The 11,691-nt window shown below is 37.3% G+C and overlaps 2 protein-coding genes across 2 annotated transcripts; one reads left to right on the forward strand and one right to left on the reverse strand.

Moving 5' to 3' along the window:
• The first annotated feature begins 1,507 nt into the window (after window positions 1-1,507).
• LOC144646239 (uncharacterized) lies at window positions 1,508-6,314 on the forward strand. The gene is made up of 7 exons (XM_078505779.1): window positions 1,508-1,761; window positions 2,112-2,237; window positions 3,321-3,416; window positions 4,169-4,282; window positions 4,694-4,798; window positions 5,313-5,480; window positions 6,101-6,314. Exons 1-7 carry the CDS (start codon window positions 1,692-1,694, stop codon window positions 6,109-6,111), a joined length of 690 nt encoding a protein of 229 aa, XP_078361905.1. The 5' UTR covers window positions 1,508-1,691; the 3' UTR covers window positions 6,112-6,314.
• Window positions 6,315-7,950: 1,636 nt separating this feature from the next.
• Window positions 7,951-11,691, reverse strand: LOC144645574 (uncharacterized). The gene is made up of 7 exons (XM_078505151.1): window positions 11,555-11,691; window positions 10,938-11,063; window positions 10,429-10,524; window positions 9,854-9,967; window positions 9,277-9,381; window positions 8,669-8,836; window positions 7,951-8,135 (listed from the first exon to the last, which is right to left on the reverse strand). Exons 1-7 carry the CDS (start codon window positions 11,616-11,618, stop codon window positions 8,125-8,127), a joined length of 684 nt encoding a protein of 227 aa, XP_078361277.1. The 5' UTR covers window positions 11,619-11,691; the 3' UTR covers window positions 7,951-8,124.

The following is an 11,691-nucleotide window of genomic DNA, read 5'->3' on the forward strand; positions in this document are numbered from 1 at the left end:
TTGTAATGAAACGAACGCGAAATTTGTGTTCGGTGAAGCCACGCGAGGCTAACGTATAGGTTTACTTCGAAGCAATTTGTAAAACGGTTGAGTGCGTGACTATTTTGTCATTAAAACAGCAGCCCTTTATTTTAAGAATAGCCTGCGAATACAGCCGCCTCTCATTCGAATGAGACGCGGCTGTATTCGCAGGCTATTTTAAGAAAAAAAACAAATGGAAAGGAGTGTGCGATATTGTCGTAAAGAAAATCGATACAGAAGTTGTAGGTCACCGAACAAAGCTACACTTAGATTAATTCCAATAGAAGAAATTCTGTGTACAACAGGAAAAAATACATAACACCGGATTTGAAACCATTTAACGCGCGACAAATTCGACAAACTCAAGCGAAACCACAACCTTTGTCAATACCAAATAAGTCACTCAGTTTTGAGTAGAAACCATGTCTAAAATGCAGTCTAGTAAAGAGGATATCAAAATCTTTTTCACTTCCTTCTTATTGAGGTTTTTAAGTTTTTTCTGTCAGCCTTCGAGTTTACATTCCTTCGAGAACGTTGCTAGTTGCAGTCTTGAAAAACTGCTTTTGTCATCCAGTATTCTTTACAAATCACTGTTTCTTTTTTTATTTCATCGGTATATGAGTATATGAGTGTAAATTCAGGCTTGCGCAACGCTGTTCCTCGAAAATAACATATGCGGATGTGAAGACTGTCTTAGGCTTGGAAAATAAAAACAGACTGATAAAGGCAAGAAAGACTGTTTTGATATATCGATCGGGTACTTAAAGGATTCAGGAAATCTTATGGCTTTTAAGATAAGAATGTTAATCATCTTCTGTGTTATGATATAAACCCTTATTCTCTTCCTATACGCTCTTTGTTCTACTGCAACACGCAAAAAAAACATAAACCCCCGCATTGCCTATTAAATAACGCAGGCAATGACAATGAAACTGTTACGAAAAAATCCTGCGTGGAATGATATTTCCGTTTCGTGAGAAAAGGTTCACCTATTTTTGTCCTGAACTAATTCAATTACTGACATTATTTCGTTCAACCGCAAAATTACAAGTGTTAAAGTAATTAATCCGTTATTTTGATTATAAAACTCGGAAAAAACTTTTTGAGTGTGAAAAGTAAGTCTGGAAGGAAGTGAAGGAGCTAAAATATGCGACAAAAACATTTGAGTAATGAGGGAAGGGAAGAAGAAGCGTCTAGAAGAATTGGGATTATTGCATCAAATCTGTAACTGGCTGGGTTTTATTCGCGATTAAACAAATTTTGCGACCTGCTTTTTGGAAAAAATAGACTATTTTAATTTATAGGGTTAATTTTTTTTGTTTAATTCTCCGTGGTTTTTCCACTGTCCCCGAGTTATCACCGAAGGAAAGACATGTTATAAAAACGATGATCGATCGATCACCCACGATTTCCGACCCCGCCATCACTACAGTACGTCGGCGAGGTATTTTTCGACGCCGTGACCTCACCCGTCATTGTCTCCAAACAAAATTCTCAAGTATTTCGCCCGCTGGGTGAGGGCCTTGACCTTTTCGTCAATAAAAAGAGCATCAGAAACTCGTAGTAGTCAATTCAACCAAGAACTACTCAGAGAAGTTAGAGAAACTCACGAAAACTCAAGAAATTTCTATCTACAAAGACAGTTCGACCAGGACCGCAGTTATTCAAAGATGAACACTCAAATCACAAACGTTTTGCTTCTTGTCCTCGCATTTGCTGCTTTTGCAATGGCACAACAACGTAAGTTTTATTTTATTCTATAGTATCTTATCTTTTAACTGATCTTCTTTTGATACTATCGCTCTGATAAGTTGTCAAAATTCTGTTATATAGTTTTCCCTTGTTTCAAGAATTTATGGTAAAGACTCGTATTGATAGACACGACTTCATTCATCACGGAAAATTTTTCTTATTTTTCAAATGAAAACTACTCGTAAGTGAACGGTTGAAAGTTCAAAAATTGATAGTAGATCTATCTTGAAAGTTTCACTTTCTTGTTGTTTAGAAATCGTTTAAAATTGTTATTGTCTTGAATGAGCATAGTTCTAGAATCGCGGCTTTTATAATAATGAAGTATCTTTTTTCTACAGAATGCCAGGACCGAATGGCGACAAGAAGTTGTCAGTATTTTGTCAGAATTTATCGCGAGAAGAACATCGATAGCTGCAAGTGGAAACAGATGATGACCAACTGCGCGCTGACATGCAAAGTTTGTGGTAAGATATCAGTAATTATATCCCGACTTTTAGATCAATAAGTGACGACAAGGTAATATCGCGAACGATTTGTCAAACGAAAAAAAATTCTCAATATTAAAGTTTTATTCATAACTCTTCATAACCCATATTGGCCAAGTTACTTGAAGCTTAATGTATTCCAACACGAACGATGCCTAAGATCCAGTAACAGCATTCAATTAGAGAGGTCCCTAATTAATAATACTTTACAGGACCAAACTGCCAGCCTTTTTAACACATTGCCCAGCAACGTGAGATGCTGCCAAGACTATAATATATTTTGTAAAGACACCAAAAACATTATTTTTAAGAGAGTTTTAGAACATTTGAATTTTTAACTTTTTAGCATGTCTTAAGTATTTTTTTTTGTTTGTTTTTGTTTTATATACTATAATTCACATAATTAGTTCTTATATCGTTTTAATACAATTTTATCATGTTTTCATGTAAATATAAATTCTTAGATATTTTTTAAACTTTTACATCTGTAAATTTAGTTAGGATCGGGCAGACGAAGAGCCACTCTGTGGATATACTGCCCGAAGTGCCATTATTATTATTATTATTATTATAATTATTATTATTCATTATCGATAGAATTTAACACATGGTAACGTCTGACAAATGTAGTCAAGATTTAGCACGACTCTGAATAGCTACTAATTAAATCATTGAGAAAAATATTTGTGCATGTACGTAGCACTATGAGTGCCGTAAAACTTAACACCAAGTTGAGATACTTAACTGCTGTTGCCAAAAAAGTACAATGAACCAATCAGAAGCTGGCTAGAAAACTGCTAACCAGTGAAAACGCGGGAGAAAGTTACGTAAGCCAAACGCGATGATTTCTGGTTTTCAGTATACATGATTGGGCCTAAGTACATTACATGAGAAATAGTTCAAGCATTTGCAAAGAGAAATAGTTCAAGCATTTCCAATTTTAAAGCGAAAGCCGGAGTCAAAAGGTATCAGCAAAGAGTACGTTCTCTTCTTTTTATATTCAATATTTTGCCAGATTGATCACGATCATGAAATGAACTCTTTTTGTCTTTACCTTTACAGAGCCTGTACCAAAATGTGCAACACGAGCAAGTAGATACGGCTGTTGTTGGGATAAAAAAACAGAAGCAAAATCATACGCTGGCGAGGGGTGTCCTGGTAAGAAAAAAATCTTGTTGTTGTTGTTTTGTCGAATTGATGAAATTAAGGTGTTTATTAACGCCTTATGAATCACACGATAGCCTGTTATTTAAAGACACAAAACATTTGAAATTGAATGATTTGTCTGTCTGTGCGGAAATTGATAGTAACGCAACGCCCGGGGTACTTCCTATACTGAACTATACGGGGAGACTGAGCCCGGAAGGGGTACTTTTTTCAGGCTGTAGGTAAATAAGAGGGTAGGGATTTAACTATTTGGAGTATACAAAAGAGTAGGGGAAACTATAATTTGGGTATTTCAAAGGACCTTTTGAAATATCTGGAAAACACACACCGAACTTTAAGCATTTTAAGGGTTTTTTTCAAGTAAAAAAAAGGAAAGGAGATGCTGTATCCCTTCTGTAGGTATGTGAAATGAATATCATTTTCCTATCGAAGGTATAAAAAAGGGTTACTTTTTCTGTAAAAAAAAAAGTATATGTGAGGGTGAGGGTTTGGACCCCCGAGCGGAACCTTCCCGTATAACAAAATGTTTAGTACCCTCCCCCCCCCCCTCCCCCCATTACCCACCGGGAAACGCAAGTCATTTGTTCGCAAGACTATCGAACTGCATTTTTTTATCGTCAATGATGTCACGAAACATATAACTCCCTTAGAATTGAATTTACGCTTAGAGTATTTTACGAACCTGAGTTAATAGGTGAAGGAATTGCATGTACAGTTTGTAATCAACTTTATTCCGTTAACAGAGTGCAAAGATGACTACCCAAGCTACTGCAAACTACGCGTTTCAAAATACACAAAGGAAAAAGCCTGCAATGAACGAGGAAAACAGATGTGTCCAAAAAGCTGTGACGTTTGCAGTAAGTTTTTTTTTGTGATTTCAACATCATTCTTATAGACTTTCAACCGAGACAAAGACTTTTAGCGTAAGAGCACCATGTCTGAAGAACAAATTGAGCCTAATGGCTAGGGGTTTTCCGAGATGGGTCAATTAGGAGCCACAACAACAGGGCGGGAACTGGACTAGTAGCAGGAGTAATACACCATGATTATGAATTACACTTGATGACAGCCCTCTTGAAGTAAAAAATTGATCACTTTATATTTTGTTAATCTACGAGGGGAACTTGATCATTTAACTAAATTAATTGGCCACGTTTACTACAATTTAGACCTTTGTCATCAGTTGGAACAAGAGACTCTTCTTGGAACTTATATAGCTATCAGAGACTATTGAGAATGCTAACAGGGTATTTTTTTAATTGTTTTAGAGATAAAGGCTGCCACTCAAAGGCGGCCTGATTGTCTCGATACTCCATACGGATGTTGTTGGGACCTTACAGCTGCTCAGGGACCAGAAGGACAGGGATGCAGAGGTAAATAAAGACTATGCACCTTAAAAACGTACCTGACAGGTACACCCCGAGTGAGGGAACATAAAGCTATCTTACAGTGAAGTTATTTTTCTATTCCGTTATATACCTTTCAACTTTAAGTTCGTTCCAAACCTTATGCCTAAAGGCTTTGCTTGACGAAAAAAATTGCATCTCTAAGGAGGGGCGGCGGCCTTATGGTTAGTACGCTGGGCTCCGGATCGAGCGGTCCGGGTTCGAGCCCTGGCTGGGGTACTGCGTTGTGTTCTTGGGCAAGACACTTAACTGTTATAGTGCCTCTCTCCACCCAGGTGAAGAAAAGGGTAACGGCGAATTTACTGCTGGGGTTAACCCTGCGATGGGCTAGCATTCTATCCAAGGAGGAGTAGAAATACTTCTATTGGCCTCATGCTACGGAAACCGGGAGAAGCTCTTGACCTGATGGGCCACTGGGCCCGAACACAAACTTGACCTTTTACCAGATTTTTAACGTATATGTTATTTTGTTTTTGTGCAGTTTGCCAGAATCTTTACAATAGGCTGTGTAGTTTGTGGGACGACTACTGCCAGCCAGAAGCCTACAGGTTTGCCAGGGAAAACATTATTGACAGATACAGATACAGCTGTCCTATCACATGCGGAAAATGTTCACAAGGCCAAAAGATGCTGGACGTTTCAGCCTTCAGTAAGTAGATCATCTCTCAGACTCCAGTTTTTCACTCCCATAAAAAAAATGCTACTGAAAAATAATTAAATCCTTCATTTCTACATCTGCATCTACATTTTAATATGTCGGTAAAAAGTCCATACGGATATCACACCAACGTCTAAAGAGTAAGAGTAAATGACAGATTACGTTGCAGTCCACAAAAAGCTAAAACTAAAGCCAATTAATGATATACTGTGTGGTTCAAATATAGTCGGTTAGCAGCTTTGCAGACCAGTGCGTATTTTCAGCTGACCGAAAATAATTTCCTGAAAACCGTAATCTTTGATTTTCAATACCCGATTCCCTCTATAGCACGCGCCTGCAGGGAATCACGGTAGTTGTATTCATCAAACCCTGCGCGAGACTCAGGAACGCACATCGTTGCTGAGTCTCGCGCAGGGTTTGATGAATACAACTACCGTGATTCCCTGCAGGCGCGCGCTATAGAGGGAATCGGGTATTGGTCGTGAAATGATTTGAAATAAATACCTGAAAAGTTATTTTTATTTAAACTCAAACTTCCCACTTGAACAGTTATCTGACACAAATGTAATTGGGAAATTTACTGATAGACCAATGTTTGTTTATTTTCATAGGAAGACTCTAAAATATCCTGAAGTTCACCGACGACTGACCGAAGATGTCAACATATCTTGGAAAAAATGTCCATCGATAGCTGATAAGTCAAGAACACAAATCATCTTATCAGTATATATGCCAAATATCAGATTGTATTGTCCATAATGGAAAAAACAATTGCAAAGAATTGTACAGTTAGTTTTGCTTAACTTTGTTATTTATTTAATATTTATGAGCTTGCTTATGAAAAAATAAAGTTTGTCCACAGTAGGCTCAAACTGAGTTATGGTATTTTTTGTTAATATAATTTTAGTCTAACGAACAAAAATTGCCTAAAAATACCCATACGAGAGAGAGAGGGACACCCTTCCTGAGAATCAATACACCTGCCGTAGTACATAATCGAGGGAAGCACCCTCCTCTCCCCCGGGGAATCAAGTATCTCTGTAATCACACGAAATGAGCTTAGCATCCACCGGGGAACGAGTACCCCTACATATACCCGGTACGAGGGAAACACCCTCCTGGGAATCGAATACCCCTTGTTATAAATTACATGATACAATCGAGACATCCTGCCAGGAAATCGAAAACCACGTCCGTAAAATAACCTACGCGAGGAAAACACCGTCGCATCACTAGATATCAAATAACGTACTCCTGCGTTAATTTATCTATACGAAAGGGAACACCTCCTCGGAAATTAAATCCCTTTGAAGGTTACATTCCGCATTGGGAAAGAAATACCCGGTACACTGTATGGGAAAAATCGGGATTGCCGCTTGTAAGGAAATCGATTTCCGGCTTTCCACCTCTGGAGTTATTGGATTGGAATATACTGATAAGCATAGAGCGTTTTTACTCACGTGGCCAGTAGCTATGCAAATTAACTGGAACACAAACAAGGGTTTACATAAAAAAAGACTTCAAATCCCACAGGGTTGACTTGGTACACCAACATGGCCGCCGTTTCATTGTTTGGAACATCGACATGGCCTCCGTGACGTCATGTAAACGCTCAAAAATTTGCAATGGATGTCACTGTGTCAATTCCTGCCCTGTCCTCAAAAAACGAGACCAGAGGGTCTGTATGAGAGGTATAAATTAAACTGTAAACAAATAAGGGTCTGATTTGATAGTCTTATTTTTAGACAGCTGCTGTCAGTTAAAATTAATGGCTAGTCATATGAGCTTAGCCCAACCATTTCATCTTGTGAGAATTAAATAAAGACTAAATAGCCTAGAATCATGGCGCAGCCCTTCTTTTTTATAGATGACTGTAAAGAGATTCAATTGTTTATAGAATGACATAGTCAAAAGCTAAAAGGTTTAAAAGTCACCGGGAGTAAAATGTTCCTCCAGTGGTTAAAACTAAAATGGAGCTTTGCTTCGAGGATTTTTGTTGCTGTATAAGTAATGTGTTTGGGGTATTACATCACCCCGGAAAGTATCAGCCTCGAAAAGTATTAGATTCGAACTCCGCAAAAGATGTTTAGGGGGGGATCGACCCTTCCCCACCACCAACATAACCAAAAGGGTGTGTCCTTCATATTCAAACTCCACGAAAGGTGTTTTTCTGCGGGTTCTTCACAAAACCAAAATACTTGAGCACATCGAAGGCTGTTCTTCGTTCCTATGGCTAATTATACTGGTTATTCAATCCCCCCCTGTATTGCTCTTCTTTATCCCTATATCCTTGTGAACCCTAAAGTGTGCTTTATATTAGAGGAATGACGTGAATAGTTGTAGTATATACTTAAACAGTAAGATAATATAGCCCGAAAGGAGATCACTATTATTCGAGTTCTCTGTTTGACAATTTTTAATATATATTTGCAATTTTATAAATATTAAATATTTACTGAGGAGAAATAAAGTATTAGAGAAAAAATGTACCATCCTCAGTTGTTCTTATTGTGCAAAATAACGTTAAATGTTTATAAATATTTGAACATGCATTTGTCTTCTTGTCTCTTTAGTCACGCTGCTTTCATCGTCATTTTCAGCCATTCGTCGGTGACATCAAACTTTTAACGTTATTTCAATGTCTTCCTATGAAAACAAACCAGAAACGTACATCAGTAAACAACTCAGACATGTTTGTGTCCAAAAAGTGCTAATTTATTTCATAAAACATCATTTGAAAAACAGAAAAAGGCGAAATCGCCTTTTGTGTTAGGAACCCAGTACAAGTTTACAGTGAAATGGAAATTCCTGACTGGCTACTGAGATTTTTCACCGAAATATATAGTTCCAATAATGAAACAGAAAGTTGGCTGGGTTTCGGCGATTTAATAAGTTTTAATTTGAAGTTAATATTTGTGTTTTTTTTTTTTTTTTTTTGATAAACACGACCACTCACTTAAATTATCGGCAAATAAAAATATATATATATTTAATTAAACACGTTCATCGGAAACACAAATTTAAGAAATGAACTAATTATTGTGCTTTCTAAAGTGATGTCCAATTAAGCTGCTAATATTGAGAGTTGAAAAATAAGGAAGTCCAGTCGACTACATGTTAAATGTTTTTCTTCACACGATCTCAAAAATAAAGCATTAAAAAAACACTAACATACTTACTGTAAACAGAAATGTCCAACATTCTTTGGCCTGGTGTACATGTTCCACAGGTTTTTGGGCAACTCTTCCTGTATCTGTCAATCACATGTTTCTTGGCCATCTTGTAGGCTTCTTCTTTGCAATAACCACTAAATAAACTGCAAAGCCTGTGATAATGATCTCTGCAAACTGCACAAAAGAAAAGAGACACTTTGGTTAGATCTCTTTTGAGAAGACTGTCAGGTTTTTTAATCCAAGTAGAGCCAAAGACCTTTATGTAACTACACATTAGAAAAGGGAACACAGTCGTCGATTCTGGAGATGCACTTTATCCCATCAAGAAACTTGACTTTGCTTAAGCCAAACATATTACGTTCTTTACAATAACAACAACAACAGCAAACACTTTAAGTGTCAGAGTATTTAGCACTGCTGTGCTAATTGAGGACGATATAAGTAAACAAACAAATATCGTAAAAAGAACAGAAACTTGTCCTGAATTATCTTCTGGGATCCCAAAAAGGATGATGGCAATTTCTTCCGGAATTGAAAAGGAAATGGGCCTTAATTGTTGTATAGGTTTTATGTTCCCTCGTTCACAGCTGCTAAAGCACATAATCATTATTCACCTCTGCATCCCTTTCCTCTTGACCCCTGAGCAGCTGTAAGATCCCAGCAACAGCCATATGGAGAATTAAGGCAGTCGGGCAGCGCTTGAGCAAGGGCTTGGACTCCTAAAATAGAACAATGGCATGGTATCAGCAAATAGGTGATAGGAATTAAGAAAACCATCAACCTGCCTTCAGCTGATGTACTGACAAATTCTCAGGACTTCACTAAAAGAAATTTGTGACAGTAAGTAATGAGAATTCATATTTTGAACATGGAACTAAATGGAATAGAAGTGACGAAGCCTTTCTCTCTCAAAACAAGTCTTAACATTGTGGATGGCCTAGCTCATCAGAGTCTCTCCGTAGCTCAGTGGTTATATTGTCCAACCGGTATCTGGGTTGTCATGAGCTCGAATCCTGTCGGGGACTCAGAGTTTTTCTTTGTCGAACACTCGTGACAAATGATCATTTCATCTTTATTAAGTATTGTCGCTCGTAATCTAAATAGCGTTTTTTTTTTTCAAATGTCGAAGCTGTTTGTAGATGAAATGTAACAAAAAATCCTTATATTGTCGATCTCGTTTAATACACTTACTGCAAACTCCACAGCTTTTTGGGCACATTTTCTTTCCTTGTTCATTGCAGGCTTTTCCTTTGGTGAATCGTGAAATTCTTTGTCTGCAGTAACTTGGATGGCTGTCCTTACACTCTGTTGATAGAATAATGTGACTCCATTACATGTAACCGTTAGCCGGAAGCACAAGCATGAAACAGGGATCCAGCCGAATAGAAAACTCATTAGTCATCCTAGCTTCTTAATCTTGTTGATCTTTGACTATTCACACTCATAGCTTCCTAGAATCTCCCTGATGTTTTCCTTTTCTATTTTTTCTGACCACCGCTGAGTTTAATTTTCGTACGAGTTTAAGACAATTTTTTGTTACACTGCGACGCGTGTAACATCACTTTACTTAAGCTTTTCTTCTAGTCTGACTCCAACTTACTAGATAATTAAAGAAGTTTAAAAGATATCACAAACAAAATATCTTGATTTACAGCGTTACATTACAGACACATTCGCCGTTTTGCAAGAAACTGGAAGTCCAATATTGTTTTGTACTATCCTTGTTTGACAAATTCTTAGCAAAGACTAATCAAGCAATTAGTTACCTGGACAGCCCTCGCCAGCATATGATTTCGCTTCTGTTTTGTTATCCCAACAACAGCCGTATCTACTGGCTACTGTTGCACATCTTGGAGTTGGTACTATAATAAGGGAACGTTCATATTTAAAACCTTGTTTATTAGTCATTCTACCTAATAGAGAGGTTTTAAATTAAGTGTCGTGAAACAAAACCCAAAGTAATCACACTGCATGGCCAAGCATAAAAGACATACGTTTTCCCGCGCTTCTTGCTTGGTACATGTATTTGCTTCGAGTTTTGATTGGTTCACTTGATTGTCCGCGTCCTTTGTGATTGGTCAGAGTGGTTACTTTGGTTTTGGTTTTGAACACTCAATCGAAAATTGCTCTAGCCAAACAGCTTATGTACATGTTTATGTGTACGTGCTCTAGTATTCTACTAAAAAGGCTTTTTCTGAATGCAAAACATAATTTATTTTTTGTGTCTAATTCTAGTGTCGTAAAGTCAGTATATGATTTATCACTGATATCTTACCACAAACTTTGCACGTCAACGCGCAGTTTGTCATCATCTGTTTCCACTTGCAGCTATCAATGTTCTTCTCGCGATACATTTTTACAAAATACTGACATGTTTTTGTCGCCATGCGGTCCTGGCATTCTAGAGGAGAAAAAATACTTCATTTTATCATCCGTTAATCTAGAACATGAATCGTAAGTTAACACACCTTTTATGAGCTTTAATTTGATGTAGGGTTTAAGGTATCTACAAGGTATACGGTAGCCTTAAGAAAGTTGAACTTTTAAAATCCTTTTTTTCTTCAGTGAACCGCTTCGTAGAACACCCCGTAGAAGCACCTATCACGTTCTACTTTAAAGTTCAGTTTACTTCGCCTTCATCTGACCAATAAACAATGATACAGAACTATCAATGCTACACTAAGTTATGAAAAAGGACGGACAGATAAACTACATAAATGGCAGTATAGTTTTGTCAGCCAGTTGTCGAATTTTGAAAAAAAGTCCGCAAGTTACTTCTCTAAAGTTTTAAAAACCTTCCTTTCAGCAAGCTAATGAAAATTCAATCTACTTTCTACTTATGAAAAGATTTTAAAACTCTTCAAATTTAGGTTAAAAGACTAAAAAACTTACGTCGCGCCGTCGAATAAACAGCTAACGTGACAAGAAGCAAAGTTTTTGTGATCGGTGAGTTCATCTTTGGAAACTGCTGTCCTCCGTGGTACCTTCTTTGTTGCCGTTTCTTTCGAATTTCTTTGACTTCTTGAATT

The sequence above is a fragment of the Oculina patagonica genome, chromosome 3 (genome assembly GCF_052425735.1).
Source record: "Oculina patagonica isolate OP01 chromosome 3, crgOcupat, whole genome shotgun sequence".
Taxonomy (NCBI): Eukaryota; Metazoa; Cnidaria; class Anthozoa; order Scleractinia; family Oculinidae; genus Oculina; species Oculina patagonica.